Genomic DNA, 17,846 nt, shown 5'->3' on the forward strand with positions numbered 1-17,846 from the left:
AGAATTTTTGTTACTTAGCCAGACAGTTTTCTTTCTTTCTTTCTTTCTTCCTTCCTTCCTTCCTTCATTTATCTCGGGTTTCTTGAAGTGCAGCGTGAGTATTCGACAGCACCTTCACCTCGCCTGGTCACTGGCCTGCCTCTCGCATCCGCCACCTTCACTTCAGTCTCACGTCACACATCCTCCGCGTCTCTATCTTTACGCCTGATAAAGCTGCCTTCACGCTTTTTCACAAGTTTTTCCAGCTCACTTTTTTTCTTTCTCCCATCCGGTTTTCTGTGCTTTTCTTGTCTATTCTTCACATAATTTTATCTTCGGCTCATCGTGCAAACTTGGCTTTCAACTGAACTCTTTGTAACCGAGTGACCTTATGACATTTACTTCAGTCAAAAGTCAGAAGAGTAAGGTAAGGGAGGTTACCATAGTTATCTTGGGTAAGGGGGAGACGGGCATCAGAGGGAGTCAGTGAGGGGAGAAGGGTGTTAGGGAGGACTTATGAGACATATAATCTCGCACACAGAAATACAGGCTCAAAAAATATTTACGAAATCCATATATGTATATATATCAGTCAGGTAAACATTCAGCAGTGTCTTGTTTATATATAGAGAGTCCGATTGACATGGATGAGATCGCACATACACAGATATACTTCGGCCTTACGCAGATCCCTGTAAGACACTAACGCTCTGTATTCACTGTCATTCCTTATTCACCATCACCCACACTCACCTCATCACACTGATGATGATAAAAGAGAGAAGGAAAGATCTTATTCAGCCGTGGCAACGTAATGAGTTTTTCCCTTTTCGTGAGGTGGGCGAATGTTGAAGTTTATCCTTGAGTTTTCTTTTTGACCATTTTAATGCTTGTCAGCGAGAGGACAAAGAGAGAGTCTCGGCCGAGGTCAGAAGAGTTCGTGGTGACGAGGGACGAAGAGGAAGAGGAAGAGGAGGATGGAGAGGCAGGAAGAGGAAAGAGAAGTAGAACGTTGAGGAAGAAGGCGGTGGATTGTGGTATTTTACGGTCTCGGATGAGTGTGGGGTGAGGGTGAAGGGTGAGGGAGTGAGTTAGGGTGGCGAGTGAGGCGGCAGGGCGGTGTGGGTGAGGGTGAGGGTGAGGGTGAGGGTGAAAGAGAAGGAATGAGACAAAAAAAAGATCAAGAAAAACAAGACTTCAGCAGTAGAAGAAATGGGAAGATAAAACGTGTCATAGGGGTAAAAGATATATGGATGTGAAAAAAGTTCAATGCATATACACGTTAGAAATTAGTGAGTTAGGATGAAATAAATTGAATAATCTGATTTAAGAAGCTTTCCCTTCACCAACACCAGACTGAAGGTATTTGGGTTAAAACTTTTCGTTGTTAGTGAGTGAAGGAATTGTAACATACTGAAGAAATCCAAAAGAAAATGTCGTTTATTCCCTTAATTATCAAGTCGGGAAGAGAAGAAAAGAAGAAAACGGGAGAAAGAGATAAACGTAATGACTTACCGACTAAAAGATAGAGGAAAAAAGAGAGACCTAAAAGTTGAAAGGACAGAAAGTGCGAGATTAACGGAGAGTAAGAAAATAAAGAGTAATGCTGGGAAGTGAGGAATGAAGACGGAGAAAATGAACGTAGAGAGGCCGGGAGAGGAGGACGAAAGTTGAGGTGGAGTGGATGGCAGTAAGTGAGGGAATTAGGACGCGAGAGGTGGTGCTGGAGTGGCGGTGGCGTGGCGGAGAGTTGTGGAGTGTGGTGGGGAGCGGGGTGGGGCTGGGGGCGGGAGTCGTGGCGGGTTGGGGTAGGGCGGGGCGGGGCATTATCATAACCTCTGGACGGCCTGTTCGAGGATGGTGACTTTTTTCTCCTTCCTGAGGGTGGAGGTCCTGGGCGGCGGCGGCGGCTCGGGCACGTCCCCAACGAAGGCCGCCCACCCGTTAGGCCTACCATCGCCGCCCCCGCCCTGCCCGCCACACACACTCTCTACCGCGCACACTTCCCCCGGCGGAAGATCCCTCACCACCGTCCATGCCCTCTGCGCCTCCTCCTGGGTCTGCTGGTCTGTGGAGGAGAGTGTGAGGATGAAGCAGAGTTATGTCCCCATGGTGCCGCCCTCCTCCCCTGCTTGGCTGCTCCCAGACCTCGTTCCTCACACATTAGGCGTGGGATGCAGGAGTCGCCCCTAAATTATCTGGTGGGAAGCTGTGTGCGGCTCGTCTCGCCCCGCGCACACACTGCATTTTGATTTTATTCGTGTGCGACTCTCAACTAAGTAGGCATGTCCTAATTTGATCTTGTACACTACTCTTACTAAGTACTAATACTACACTGCAATGCCCAATAGATATATGCAAACTATTGTTGGTTATTGAAGCATGAGCTATTAATATGACGCCTAAAATTTAATCAATGCAGAAATGGTTCTCACCCTTCATCCACCCTATTCACCTGCTCCCCTCACCTTTCCTTCTCGCCTGTCCCTTTCACCTCCGCTCCTCACAGTCCTTCATAAAATTAAAGTTAAGCACACGTTCCTAATTACGTGTTCCAGATTCTGGGCTTTAAAGAATATTTGTAATCCTGTAGCGTGACGCCAATTACTAAACATATAATCTTCTTACATTAACATAAACATAAACTGCCAGCCATCAAGTCTAAACATTCATGCTAAACACACACTCCTTCCACGTTCTCCTGGAAACAGTGTACCGTCCTGGAAGCAAACAGCTATAAAAAAAAAAAAAAAACGGGATATACATGGCGTAAGTAATCCATGCATGCACCAAGCAGACACGTCTCATGGTTCTGACATCCCTGCCTTCACCACAATCACCGCCTCTCACCACTGCATATGGAAAGAGAACTTTCTTTACTCATCTTCTTAACATACTCACCATTCCCATCTCTTGCCATTAATTAAGGATACTGAAGGACTGTATTTTTCATTGGACTGAGTGGTTACGTAATAGTAGTTAAGTCAAGTGAAAGGTGGTCATTTTCTAGTCATCACTGTTATCACGCAAGAGACTATCAAAACCTTATGTCAACTTGTCAGCACAGCATTCAGTTACCACGGTCATCATCACAAACAAACAACGACCTCTCAAGCTCACCGTATCATTCGTCGCTATAATCATCGAATAAATACTGAAGATCGTTTCTCTAAGCATAACATACAATTCACTACTATATTTATCATTCATCTCTGCATTCACTACTAGTTAGTCGTCACACCTCACCACTCCATCACTCTCAAGAGACCAATCAGGCAGTTAGTCAGTCCCTCACACCATAGAGTTGGGGGAGTAGCAGGAGAAAATTCTTAACCTCCTGGCGTGTTTTTTTTTTTCGTTCCATAATTAGTCTTACGCCTCAATCTTTCTGCCATTCCGTGTCAGCCTCTCCCCTTCCACTCAGTCCTTCACAGTCACTTGGTTTCCGATCAGCCGCAGCGGGTCCTTAGGGTTACGGTGACAGGTATTGAGCGCGGAGAGTGAAACAAGAAATCAGTGTCCCTTTGCTTTCACTTCTTTTCACTTTCGCGGCGGGAAGTTGCTGGGCCAAGTTGGGTCTTGCTGTCATTATTGGCTTTTGGTCCCAGTGGTTGCCCTCATGGCCGCTTTTAAAACATCAAAGAGAAGCCAACCTCCTTGTAATTAATTAGTGATCATGTGATGTAATTGCTTAGAAAAAGAACGCAGCAAGAGGACTAGGGGTCTTCTTTTCTCTATTTTCTTCTCTTTTTTTTTTCCATCTTACAGTGATATCTTTTTGTGTCTTACTTATTGCGGTTTAAGGAAGGAATTAGTCAGCAGTGATCTATGACATCTGAGTAGCTTCCTATTTCAAGCTCTATAACAACATAACAGTAATGTACATATTGCACTAAACATATAAAAAATGTCACCAGTGTATAAAAAGTCAATTTCATATCTGTTCGTGCATGATAAAGAACCGACAAAAATTGAATGCACAATTAACACTCAGGAAAAAAAAAAAAATACGACAAAAAATTATTCATGATGCAGGCCGCACGCTTGCTCACACACACACACAAACACACACACACACACACACACACACACACACACACACACACACACACACACACACACACACACACACACACATACACAAAAATAAACAAACACTGCCAAAGGAGAGATAGCATGACACAAAACAAGGTCAGGTCACGTGTCTTGAACGGGAGAAAGGTCAAACTATAACCCCGAGTGACCTTCCCAATGACGTGCTTCTACCCCTCCCTCGCGCCACACACTAGAAGGGGTCAAAGAGAGAGGAGGGAATAAGAGCGGTAAGAATAATATCAATAGAACCTAACTATTCTTTTTAAAGAGTGGCGTGCGTCTCACCAATCGTTGCCACGGATTGGGTGCGCGTCCTTGAGTCACCGCCCTCCCTCAGTAGCGTGGGCGGCTCTATGGTAAAGGAAGTCTCCCGGCTGGCGCCCCTAGGAGACCTGAAGAGGGGAGAGAAAAGGTCATGAAGTCAGGATGGAAAGATCGATGTGCTGGTGTGGGAGTGTCCAGGTTTTTCTTTTCTTTTTTTTTTTTTTTTTGGTCTGGGGAAAGGAAGTTTTGTCCTGTTCCACTTTTATGGAATGTGTACGGAAGTGTAATTTAGATGTAAAAGGCGTCTGTAGTGCCAACGATAGACGAGGAATGGTAGTGTTTTGATTTTGCGAGAGGAGTGATGGCTGCAGTGTGGGCGTGTGTGGGGAGAATAAAGAGAATTCGAGAGGGAATATTCTTGTGCGGCTGGAAGATACGATACAGAATGACGGAGGAGCGAGAAGAGGAACAGGAAGAGGAAAAGGAGGAAGGAAAGCGTTTGATAGGTAGTAAAAAACACGACAAGACTTAAGACCACCTTACCTACTGATAGTGGCGACGCCCGTGGGACTCCTGAAGGAGCCTTGTGACTTGAGGGCTCCTGGGGACTTGGGTCTCTTTAGGGTGCTCGAAGGAGACCTGCTGGAGGAGGACGAGGAGCTGGGTCAGACGTGGAGACTTAATAACTGCTCTCAAGAAAATTGATATAATAGAAAAGTGTCTCGTGTCTTGTTACTGCTCTTCAGTGTTAAATAATTTCCGGAGATGTAAGATTTTGTGTCTGCGAAGTGTGTCGTGAAGTTTTGCGTGGATGTGTGAGAAAATTTTTGTCACTTCATGTTGTCAGAAAGACTTTTTGGTGAAAGAGAGAGCGCTCCTCGTGTTGATTTTAAGTCCCAAGTCTCAGTTCTCAGTGTTGGTCTAATTGCTTCCACCAGCCGGTTGGTTTCTTCTTCAGAGGGAAAGTTGACTGAAATATTATGAAGGAAAAAAAATATTTCCTCGCTACATGGAGAAGTGATGATTTTTACAAATAGTCGAAAAAGCTAGCTGTTGGTGTTTGTTTTGTTTCTTTTCTCTCGCCGTTAAATATCCACGACTCATTGTGGCTGTACACAAAAAAAATGTTTCACTGTTACGTCGTGGATCGTATCTCATGGTTCTTTGAATGTTAGAATGACGATACATTTTTACGAGGTTCAGAGAACTGGGCGAACCGTAAAGAGGCCTCTCCTGCGAATCATTATGGCAGAAACCAAGTCTATTTTAAAATTGCACTCACATTTTTCCCATTGATCCTTGAAAACAATGTACATAATTTCAAATTCTACATGGCGTGTGTGTGTGTGTGTGTGTGTGTGTGTGTGTGTGTGTGTGTGTGTAATTCACCTCAGTCATCTGCTGGTCACCCAGCCAGTCTTCTCCATTACGGAGCGAGCTCAGAGCTCATAGACCGATCTTCGGGTAGAACTGAGACCACATCACACACAACACACACCGGGAAAGCGAGGCCACAACCCCTCGAGTTACATCCCGTACCTATTTACTGCTAGGTGAACAGGGGCTACATATTAAGAGGCTTGCCCATTTGCCTCGCCGCTTACCGGGACTCGAACCCGGCCCTCTCGATTGTGAGTCGAGCGTGCTAACCACTACACTATTGTGTGTGTGTGTGTGTGTGTGTGTGTGTGTGTGTGTGTGTGTGTGTGTGTGTGTCTTGGAGCAATTAGCCGAGATGCTCTAATGTATTGTACAGCCGGCGTCTGTCATCTTGGGGGACGCAATAATGCATCACTAATATTGTGTTGATGGAAATTTAAGGAAAGAGCAACCACTTTTTTTTTATTTCAAGGAGGGCATGTCCCCATAGGTCAACGTCCTGTTGGAGACATGAGTAACATCCACACCTTTTGAAATGAAAACTATTATTTGTTTTGTGAATTCAATTTAAAAAATGTTTTGTGCGTGTTTGTATGAGTCAGACAGGCGTGAGATGTCTATATAAATATTATGTGTGTGTGTGTGTGTGTGTGTGTGTGTGTGTGTGTGTGTGTGTGTGTGTGTGTGTGTGTGTTTGAGTGTAATTTACCTCGGTCGTCTGCTGGTCACCCAGCCAGTCATCCCCATTACGGAGCGAGCTCAGAGCTCATAGACCGATCTTCGGGTAGGACTGAGACCACAACACACTCCACACACCGGGAAAGCGAGGCCACAACCCCTCGAGTTACATCCCGTACCTATTTACTGCTAGGTGAACAGGGGCGACACATTAAGAGGCTGCCCATTTGCATCGCCGCCCCGGGACTCGAACCCGGCCCTCTCGATTGTGAGTCGAGCGTGCTAACCACTACACTACGCGGTGTGTGTGTGTGTGTGTGTGTGTGTGTGTGTGTGTGTGTGTGTGTGTGTGTGTGTGTGTGTTTGGCATTGAGCTCATGCGTGCGTGCGTGCGTGTGCGCATCCTTGTGCTGATGGTGAGTATTTGTGAACGACCATAGTGGGGGGATGGGAGGTTGGATGAATGGATGGTGAGGGCGGTGAGTGATACACGACGTTCCTTGTTATTAAAAACACAGAGGCCTGATTAGAAAAAGTGCAAGACTGAGTTTTACGACGTAGCACCGAGTGATGGTGAGACGGTGATGCTGAGGAATGGCGACTGATAGTGAACGTGACTGGACTGTGTCTATCTTGGCTGGTGGTGGAGGGTAATAAAACTGATGGTGACGTGATAACGGGAACTTAACCACATAACAGGCTAAGATATCTCTGGCGACGACCGACAAAGGATATATCTCTTATTCTGAGCATAAGATAAAGTCAGATCCGAATTATATGCAAATATAAAACTGTACTGGACACTACAGTTCTAAGCTAGTGAAGGAACGAGACAAAAGGAAAGAAATAAAGAAAAAGAGCAAAATAGAAAACTGTGATCTATTGTGTGTTCGTACAAAGGACCAAAGGACATAACACACCAATGGATGAAATGTACCAGCTTTGGAAACTTGCTATGCTCCGGAACTCAATAACTGCCGTGCTGATGGACTTTTTGGATTGCATGAGTGAAGTTTGCTCGCCCGTCCCTCTGTTCCGCCTCACTATTGCGGCCTTGAGTGCTCGAGTCACGAACACACTGCACCGAGTCTTGGTTCACCGGGCGTTTCATTCCCTCGTCTTTAGTGTCCCTTATGTTGAAGGTTCAGGTGCATTTGGGTCTAATGATAATGTAAAAGCAACACGGAAGGTTTTGTTATATTACGCTTCATCTTGTTTTCTTCCTGCGTGGTTCTATTTATCTCATGATTAGTTTTATTCTTGAGCGTTAATCGAAACCTATTTTTCTCTCTCGTGAAGATTTGCAATTTCATGGTGGGTAAGCGTGATGTTTGGCTGCCGCTAAACTCTTTGAAAGCCAGAAAAAAAAAAAAAAACATTGGTCGGTACAGTCCGAATTAAGCGACAAAAATAAGCCTCTGTGGAAGTGTTCATCCTTTTGATGGTGGGCGATGCAGCACCGGACTAACGGAGGGGCGAGGGGTGAGTGCGGGGTGAATGGTTTAGAGGGGCAGCCGGTGCTGGCACTCGGTACTTGCCTGGTGAGGTGCTGCAGCTCGTCAGAAGTCAAGTGAAGCTTCTCGTAGGATGCCTTCACACAGTCTGGCGGGCCGCCGTAGGTGCCGCCCAGCCCTCCCAGACTCATGACGGAGCCCACACGCGGGACATCAGCGCCCTCCTATTGCGCCATACACCAAGGGAAGCAAAGCGTCAGCGTCATGCTTGCGTGATGAAAATGTATCTGTATTCTTAAGACTTACCTCAGAGACTCATAATAATCGATGCATTACCTGAGCGTGGAGGTGGTGCCCCTGACAGGTCGGGTGCTGCGAGGGCCGCCGCCAGAACAGCAGCAGGAAGATAAGGCCGTTCAGCAGCAGGAGGGAGACACCCAGGCCCACCGTCACCATCAGCGCCGTGGAGTACCGTACGTACTCGCTAGCGTCGGGGAGCGTCATTTTGGGGGCGCTGCTGCTAGGACAGGGGGAGACAGTGTTGCTTTGTGTAACTTGCGTTAGCGGCGCCACACACACACACACACACACACACAGTAGCTCAGTGGTAAGAGCGCTGGCTTCACAAGCCAGAGGACCGGGGTTCGATTCCCCGGCCGGGTGGAGATATTTGGGTGTGTCTCCTTTCACGTGTAGCCCCTGTTCACCTAGCAGTGAGTAGGTACGGGATGTAAATCGAGGAGTTGTGACCTTGTTGTCCCGGTGTGTGGTGTGTGCCTGGTTTCAGGCCTATTCGAAGATCGGAAATAATTAGCTCTGAGCTCGTTCCGTAGGGTAAGGTCTGGCTGTCTCGTCAGAGACTGCAGCAGATCAAACAGTGAAACACACACACGCTTAGTCTCAGTCCTACCCAAAGATCGGTCTATGAGCTCTGAGCTCGCTCCGCAATGGGGAAGACTGGCTGGGTGACCAGCAGGCGACCGAGGTGAATTACACACACACACACACACACACACACACACACACACACACACACACACACACACACACACACACACACACACACACACCTCACTGATATCTCGACAGTTCTTGCTATTTAATATTATATGTTGGTGCGTGTTTTGCTTTCACCTGGCAATGGTAGGTGAGAGTGCGAGGGTGGTGGTGACCCGCGGGGTGGTGGGTTGTGGGGAGGGAGTCACCGCCAGGGTCGGGGTGGTCGTTTCATGGGCGGCAGCGGCAGCAGCGGCGGCGGCGGCGATGGTGGTGGTGGTGGTGTTCGGCTGCAGGAAGTACCAGGGATCTGGCGGCTTGACGACGCCGTAGAAAAGATGAGGGTCGGTGCTTATCTCCCAAGACTTAGAATCAGGAGGGTAGGACTTGCCCGCCGCCTCCAGCTCCGGCACCAGCCACGTCCAGAGTGCCAGCTGGTGGGCGCGGTACTGAGAACCAACTGTGGGCGGCACACCTGCCGGGCGGTGAGAAAACACCAGGTGTTCGTAATCAGCGTTGTGCTGAGTGGAAGGAAATCGATACCACCCTCGTGCTTACTAATTAGTGTGATTTATTTCACAACAACCCAGCATAAGTAATCCTATTTCATCATTACTGTCTGCGTGTGTCGCTCACAAGATGGATTCCGCAAGACAAATAGTGCAGGAAAGGACCTCTACACACAGCAGGAGGCGCCGCTAATTAACCCCACGACAGACTTGTTCTAGAGCAAACAGTGGGTGCGTCACCAAAGGGGCCACCGATACACCTAAATACTGACACTGCTAATTGGTGGCGCCCGTCTTGTTTGACCTTCTCGGACCCTTGCGAGGCTTTCCATTGTTTCTCGCTCACACGCTCAACACTTAATGTCTTCCTGTTGACAGAGAAACCTGCACCCCTTGAGAAATATATAATCTGACATAACTTGAATTTATGACTCCCGTGCAACACTCACCTATTTTGAGGTACTCTCTGGTATCTGGTCTGTAGCGCGGCCAGGCGACGGCGGCAAACCCAGGCGAGGGGGATTCTCTGGGCAGGTTTGGGTCTCTGGGGAAAGATACGCTGCAGGTTAGTTGATGTTCACCGCCCGGCTTCCCAAGGAGATGGAGGAGGCGGATGCTGTGACTACCAGTAACTCCCCCTCCACCCTCCACCTTTCCACTAGTCCGATCCTTCCTTCCTCTCCTACCCTTTACCGCCCCGCAAGTCATGGCTGCTGCTGCACCGATGAATTTCAGAAATGGGTCATCATCCGTGCCTTCGGAGCCTCCATCGTGCCTTCCCTGCACGGCGGTGGTTTAGCCCGACTCGCCACACCCAGGACTTTGGAGAAACACCCTCTTTCCGCCCATCTGTCTGCCCCCCAACTGGTAATTACTGAGACGGACACAGCCGTTTTGGAGTGCTCAAGAGCCTTTCCTGCAGAGTCATGGCACATTACACTCGTCGACGGTTCACCTGACCACCAGTCTTATCTTGGGTCTAAAAGCGTCGTTCTAGTCCCGCTCTGAGTCAGTCATCCTCACAACTTGCCGCTGCAGGTAAAATAACGTGCGCCGCTATGTCAAGGTTAAGGTTATTGTGAGGAGTTTCCTGCTTTATGTAGTTATTCTTAGCCCCGACTGTGATGCGGTGATGGATGTTTATGGTTACTTAAAGGTGCACTTTCATGACCACTACCTCACTTCTATGGCCAAGTAATCCCTGTAGTAACTGTCGGTTTTTTTTTTTTCAGTTAACCTAATGATATGAATGTTTAAAAGCCCCCTATATAATATTCATGTCTCCGTACTTCTCTTTACGCTCACGTCAAGGTGTGTAGCTGGCATTATTATTCTCTAGGGATGTTGATATTACACCAAGGGAAAGGGAAGGAGAAATTCTATATACCTGCAATCTCTAACGATGGTTTGTACCGAATGCACGAATTACCTTAATTAAGCCTCCATCATGCTACGCGTAATTGCCTTAATGCGAGTGATCAAACATAATAACCGTGAAGTTTAATCTTAGAAGGCTGTCAGTTTCATGTTCAGATTGTAGCACCGAGTTAGGTGAGCATTATAACAGCACTCCACCCTCGGCAAACTCATCCTGCACCACAATTGACCTGTCAGGCCTCCGTGTTGGCTGAGGCTGAGTTGTGGCTGAGACAGAGCAGCAGTGTCACTCACCCCGACTTGGCAAAGTTAGTGAGAAGAGTGATGACGTCTTCTGAAAGCTGTGTCAATGCCGGGGGCCGGATGGGAGGGGAGGGTGCCCCCGGAGATGAGGTGACGTCACTGAGTCCGGTGCCCCAGATCAGCCCGAGCTCCCACCCCGGCGCCTGAAGCTGCGGAGAGAAGCAAAACAATTATTCTGTAGTTTATAAATAAGACCTATTTCTTCTTACAAACTAATAGAATCTATAGAAGTGTGTGTGTGTGTGTGTGTGTTTCACTGTTTGATCTGCTGCAGTCTCTGACGAGACAGCCAGACGTTACCCTACGGCTCATTGTTTCCGATCTTCGGATAGGCCTAAGACCAGGCACACACCACACACCGGGACAATAAGGTCACAACTCCTCGATTTACATCCCGTACCTACTCACTGCTAGGTGAACAGGGGCTACACGTGAAAGGAGACACACCCAAATATCTCTACCCGGCCGGGGAATCGAACCCCGGTCCTCTGGCTTGTGAAGCCAGCGCTCTAACCACTGAGCTACCGGGCGTGTAGTGTGTGTGTTCATTGTTTGATCTGCTGCAGTCTCTGACGAGACAGCCAGACGTCACCCTACGGAACGAGCTCAGAGCTCATTATTTCCGATCTTCGGATAGGCCTGAGACCAGGCACACACCACACACCGGGACAACAAGGTCACAACTCGATTTACATCCCGTACCTACTCACTGCTAGGTGAACAGAGGCTACACGTGAAAGGAGACACCCAAATATCTCCACCCGGCCGGGGAATCGAACCCCGGTCCTCTGGCTTGTGAAGCCAGCGCTCTAACCACTGAGCTACCGGGCGTATGTGTGTGTGTGTGTGTGTGTGTGTGTGTGTGTGTGAGAGAGAGAGAGAGAGAGAGAGAGAGAGAGAGAGAGAGAGAGAGAGAGAGAGAGAGAGAGAGAGAGAGAGAGAGAGGGGGGGGAGGGAATAGGGGAGGTAGGGGCAGGGAAGATGCAGGTTTTCTAGGCAAAGGAATTCTGATAGAAACTCACCTGGCTAGAGAGTCGATTTTCAAGGTCACATATAAAGACGAAGACTTTGGTGTGGTGCGCTAGGGCATCGGCTGCCTGGTGCAAGGGAGCCACCACCCCTGCGTCTCCCAGCAGGTGCAGGAGGAGGTTCCTGCGGACCTCAGGCCCGGGTTTGATCGCCGTCCAGTCCGTGTACTCCTGCAGTGTGGCGGCCAGTACCTCCCTCAAGTGATGGCGGCGGGTATTCCTCACCCACGTCCTCGCCACACGCTCGAATGTTCTGTCATCCACGCCTTTGCTAATCAAGCCTTCACTCAGCCAGGACCAAGCCTCCCAAGGCGTGAACCCCAACATAACCTGCACATGTTGGCGGAGTAGTGACGCCCCCCTCCTCGCTCCCGCCACCACTACGCCATCCTCGCTAGGACCCCACGCCGGCATAAAGGCTGGAGACTCTACCTGCCGTGCTGCAGCCATCAGCTCCTGGAGGGGAGCGTCCCGGAGGCACGACACCGTTCTTGGATGGGCGGCGTTAGGATCGTCTGGAACCGGACATCCGGCGGCCATGGCCAGGCGGAGAGTGACGCTGAGCGGCGCCGCTACCCTCGACCAGGGACAGCCCGACCACCCTGATACCATCACCACGCGGTGAAACAATCCTGCAAAGATAAGGTCATTCGCTCGTCAGGGTTCATGTAACACGATTGTTGATTTATCGACCTGAGACTAGAAAATATGCAGAGATCAATAGCTTTCAAGACATGTTTATAATAACGTTGTCTCGGTGCCGATGCAGCTTTGCTGCAACTCACCTTGGGGTACGATGGGACTCTCCATGAGGTAAGAGATACAAGCGGCACCAGTGTCTCGCCCGAAAAGCGTCACTTTCGTCGGATCACCGTTGAATTGCTTAATGTTCTCTGCTACCCAGTTGAGGGCAGTGATCTGGTCCATCAGGGCGAAGTTACTCACTACGCCGCCGCCACCTCCGCCGTAAGTGTTGAGGAACCCTGCAGCGAAACACCTTTGTCCCAATCGCTGGAATATTGTCCCAGGACACACTAACCCCTAGATCCTCACCCCAACCTACGTCAGCCTCTGAACTGCGCCTGTTGCTGCTGGGATCCGTCCATAGAAGTCGTTATGTCCTCTGTGCACGCCAGGGACGCAGTAATGGTGAGAGCAGAAGGAAGGAAGCAGAAGGGGATCAGCGGACACTGATGTTTTAAAAAAAAATCATGCTTTTGAAGTTGATTTGACACCAACATCCATCACCGCCGAGTGAGTTACGGTGACAGGTGATGGATGAAGGCTCGCCACTGATGTGTTTTGGCTACGAAATTATGCAATACTCGCTTGGTCTTTCCCTGGGCTGACGAGTCTGAGGTGCAGGTAATGTCGAGGATCACTATACTTTCGTAGAGTTCTAGCCAGACTTAAGTACCATGGTGTCATGTTTAGCAGGGATGTTATAAAAAAACAATGTATATTTTTGGATTATTTTATGTACTCTTTATTGAGAAGAAACGGGTATTTTTTCTTAGTGTCTTTGTTCGTTCGTATCTGCAATTGCATCTGAACCTATTGATTGTGTGTGTGTCGCTAGCAAAGCTTGATAAAAAGTCCTTTGTGTGTGTGTGTGTGTGTGTGTGTGTGTGTGTGTGTGTGTGTGTGTGTGTGTGTGTGTGTGTGTGTGTGTGTGTGTGTGTGCGCGCGCGCGTGTGTCGTTATCCATCGATGTCTGTTCAACTCTCTCTCTCTCTCTCTCTCTCTCTCTCTCTCTCTCTCTCTCTCTCTCTCTCTCTCTCTCTCTCTCTCTCTCTCTCTCTCTCTCTCTCTCTCTCTCTCTCTCTCTCTCTCTCTCTCTCTCTCTCTCTCTCTCTCTCTCTCTCTCTCTCTCTCTCTCTCTCTCTCTCTCAATGAAAGAGAATAAAGAGCTGCACGAGGTATCTTATTCAGTGTAATGCAGAAGCTCATCCATCACCTTCACTTTATTGACCTGCTAACGACCGGAGTGACCTTCCAAGCTCTTCCCTTTCCCTCCCCTGCCAACTCCCTTTCCTCCTTTCCTATCCCCCTTCCTCTTTCCCCTTCCATCCCTCCCTGCCCTCTGGTGTAGTGAGGGTCAACTCATTACTTTCCCTGCGAGGTTATTTCTTCCTCGAGGCCTCGTGTGCTTTATATGAGGGCAAGATTAAATAAAAATCAAAGGAAAAACGAGCAGACAGCATCATCTAAAATATTTTACTTGTCAGTGTGTGTGTGTGTGTGTGTGTGTGTGTGTGTGTGTGTGTGTGTGTGTGTGTGTGTGTGTGTGTGTGTGTGTGTGTGTAAGAGTATGTGCGTACGTTACAGTAGAAAAGACTCACCAAGCGGGCCGAGGCGGTAGTTGAGGGTGATGACTACCACCCTCCCGTAGGCGGCGAGGACAGACCCGTCGAAGAGCGAGCCGGCGCCCCAGCTGAAGCTCTCCCCGTGCACATATACCATCACAGGATACACCTCGGAGCCGGGAATCACTGTGGACGGGGAGACGAGGCATGTCGCGTGGAGGCACTACATGGATATAACGCATTCATACTCTTGATGACAAGGGGCTCCGGAGACTCACCCATAATGGGGCTGTAGATGTTGACAGTGAGGCAATCCTCGCTCTGGTTGGCTAGTGCTGCCGACACATTCCTGATGAAGTCTGCTCTGGCGCGCGGCATATTGGCCTCGTCAGGGTCTGGCAGCAGCTGCGGACACACTGGCGGCGGGGAAGTGGCATCCAACACTCCTTCCCAGGGCGTTGGGGTATTGGTTGGGGTGAAACGCCCCTCCTCCACTGGAGGACTGGCATACGGGACACCCATGAATACCTCCACGTCACCTAGAAGGTGGCCCAGGTGCCTGATGAGCCCCTGCACCTGGCCGTACTTTGTGGTGACCAGGCGGGTCTTTGGGGCAGCGGTAGCCTGCGGGCCCGGCCATGTGGCGGCCAACACCACCAGCCACGCCCACGCCCACGGGGTCATGCCACCATCACGCCTTCGCCCCCACCTCCCTCCTGCCCTCAGCCCTCCGTCATGTAGGCGCGGCGGGCAGCTGGAGGTAATAGGTGAGGCAGAAGCTCAGGTGTGTGTGGCGTCAGTGGCGGGATATGCGTGGAAGGCGGGGGACTGCGTGGCTCTCACTGGAGCGTCACTTTGAGACGCGCCATGGTACGGGTGCAGGGACATCTTAGTGGTGTGGTACGGGGCGGCTCATGGTGGAGGCCTCGGAGACCTGACGTGACCTATCTCGTGACGTTACTAGCCGCTTGCAGTCACTGTCCTGTATGTCTTGCCACACGCACCGGCTCTCGTCTTGGGGTTCACGACGCCATTAGCTCACTAAGGCCGATGCTGCAGTGTAATTACTCCTTCATGTCACACCTGGCAGGTTCGGGGCCCTTTAGCATCTGCCTGAAGGGAGGAAGAAGGAAACACATTAAATAGGAGAAGACAAGCTCACACCTACACACACACACACACACACACACACACACACACACACACACACACACACACACACACACACACACACACACACACACACACACACATTAACCTTCAGGCCCTCTGCAGTTTCCTCACAATTACATATAAAATGGAGAAATACGCAATCTGTGCTAATGGCTACGAAACAGAGAAATTAGTAGTAACAGAAGATAAAACGTTTGTCACGGGAAATTGCTGCCATGGTGATAATTATTACGAGAGGCGAGAACTGCGGGACGACAGGCTGCCTTGCGCTGACTGAGACTTGGGCAAGGGGAATGGAACTGATGTCTTACCTACGCGTGTTACCTGACAAGTGTACCTGTAGTAGTAGTAGTAGTAGTAGTAGTAATTGTAGTAGTTGCTGTTGTAGAAGTACTGGTAGTAGTAGCAGTAGTAATAGTAGTAGTAGTAGTAGTAGTAGTAGTAGTAGTAGTAGTGCTAGCAGTAGCGGTGATATTATTATTATTAGCAGTAGTAGTAGTAGTAGCAGCAGCAGCAGCAGCAGCAGCAGCAGCAGCAGTAGTAGCAGTAGTAGCAGTAGTGGTACTAATAATAGTGGCAGTAATAGCAGTGGTAATGGTAGTAGTGCAGTAGTGTAGTAGTAGTAGTAGTAGTGGTGGTAGTGGTGGTAGTGGTGCAGTGGCATTGGTTGTGGTGGTGGTAGTGGTAGTGGTGGTGCAGGTGTAGTGGTGGTGGTGGTGGTAGTGGTGTTGGTGGTGGTGTGGTTGTGGTGGTGGCAGTGGTGGTGGTGCAGGTGGTGGCAGCAGTGGTGTGGTGGTGTGCAGCAGTGGTGGTGGTGGTGGTGGCAGCATCAGCAGCAGTTGTATTATTATTATTATTAGCAGTGGTGGTAGTTGTTGTGGTGGTGTGGTGGCAGCAGCAGCAGCAGCAGCAGTGGTGGTGTGGTGGTGTGGTGGTGGTAGTGGTAGCAGTGGTGGTGGTGGTAGTAGTGGTAGCAGTAGTGGTATTACTGGTAGCAGTAGTAGTAGTAGTAGTAGTAGTAGTAGTAGTAGTAGTAGTAGTAGTAGTAGTAGTAGTAGTAGTAGTAGTGTGGTTGTGGTAGTAGTATAGACTGGTGTACGTATCAATATGATAAGAATTTTTCTTCTTCGTTCTCCTCTCCCCACCCCATGAGGCCAACACCGTGATCTTTGGTATTAAAAACGGCAACGTGGTCTTTTCTTGAATCCCTCTAGCTCCATCACTACCACCACCATCAGCACCACCAACACCACCACCACGTCCACCACCACCACGTCCACCACCACCACGTCCGCCACCACCACCACCACGTCCGCCACCACCACCACCACCACCACCACCAGCTTCCCCAGCCTCTCTTCTATTCACACTGACACCCTTCCCGTCCCATTCCCTTCCCTTCGCTTTCCATCCATTCCGTTTCCATCCTTTCCTTTCCTTTCCCTTCTCTTCCACTCTTCTAAACACCACCTTTACCACCCCCATGACGTCTACCACCATTAACAACAACAGGAAAGTGCAAGAAAAGTAACGGAAACAAAACAAAAACGCCAATCAATGATGCGTGGAAATTTGGACAGAAAAATTAATGTCACTTCAATGAAGATATCACTTTAAGAATAGGAATACATAAAGGTACATTCACATACAGTAGGTATCGTCAGTACACATAATAAGCTTCACTATTTGGCCGACTCAGGACGCCGTAAAAAAAAATTCTTGCCACTAACGGGAATGGGAATGTAAAGGTCAGACGATTAGCATAGAATCCAATAAAAGAGTTCCATTTTACAGCAGCGAGAGGCAGTGGAGCAGGAAGAGAGGAAAAACAGGAAAACCACAACATCCAAACAAGCTAATATAAACATCATAAAGCCTTGGATGAAATAATTTACTTTAATATTCAGTGATTTTGATGAACAGTGTGATGTTTTTAAGGTTTTTAAAGAGATATTACATTTGTTTTTAATACTGGTGCCTTTTTTTTTTTTATCAATGAAGGAGTTGTATTTTATTTTTTCATATGTATGAAGATATATTTTATTTAAATCTCTATCCCAGCCATGCTTTCCTCATTCTTCTTTCTTGCTACGATCTTTAAAGAAAACAGTTAAATTATTCAGGGTATGTAAAAGGACATTATATTTTCTTTAACTCTCCCTTCGCTCCCATACCTCCTCACCTTTACTCGGCCACGTACCATTTAAAGTTTCAAAGTTTCCGAAGTGTCTAGAAGCATCTGAGGCTTTTAGAATGGCAGGAAATTACTCGAAGCTACTTTCCTTTCTTTTCTTGAGATCAGTT

The 17,846-nt window shown here is 48.7% G+C and overlaps 1 protein-coding gene across 5 annotated transcripts in view; it reads right to left on the reverse strand.

Moving 5' to 3' along the window:
* Positions 1–17,846, reverse strand: part of LOC123508085 (neuroligin-1-like) — a 45,627-nt gene that overhangs the window by 467 nt on the left and 27,314 nt on the right. For 2 of the 5 annotated variants that reach the window (XM_045261522.1, XM_045261523.1), the window contains exons 3-14: positions 14,648–15,482; positions 14,406–14,555; positions 12,849–13,046; positions 12,058–12,695; positions 11,027–11,184; positions 9,805–9,899; positions 8,985–9,321; positions 8,187–8,367; positions 7,935–8,074; positions 4,882–4,980; positions 4,360–4,466; positions 1–2,047 (exon numbers count right to left, since the gene is read on the reverse strand). The exon at positions 1–2,047 is cut by the window's left edge and continues 467 nt beyond it. In XM_045261522.1, the coding sequence (XP_045117457.1) occupies positions 1,809–2,047; positions 4,360–4,466; positions 4,882–4,980; positions 7,935–8,074; positions 8,187–8,367; positions 8,985–9,321; positions 9,805–9,899; positions 11,027–11,184; positions 12,058–12,695; positions 12,849–13,046; positions 14,406–14,555; positions 14,648–15,053 (2,748 nt within the window). In that variant the 5' untranslated portion in view covers positions 15,054–15,482 and the 3' untranslated portion in view covers positions 1–1,808. Of the gene's footprint in view, positions 2,048–4,328; positions 4,467–4,881; positions 4,981–7,934; positions 8,075–8,186; positions 8,368–8,984; positions 9,322–9,804; positions 9,900–11,026; positions 11,185–12,057; positions 12,696–12,848; positions 13,047–14,405; positions 14,556–14,647; positions 15,483–17,846 lie in introns of all 5 variants that reach the window. The other 3 variants (XM_045261524.1, XM_045261526.1, XM_045261525.1) reach the window with 3 other exon arrangements.

Source organism: Portunus trituberculatus, chromosome 24 (assembly GCF_017591435.1).
Source record: "Portunus trituberculatus isolate SZX2019 chromosome 24, ASM1759143v1, whole genome shotgun sequence".
NCBI lineage: Eukaryota > Metazoa > Arthropoda > Malacostraca > Decapoda > Portunidae > Portunus > Portunus trituberculatus.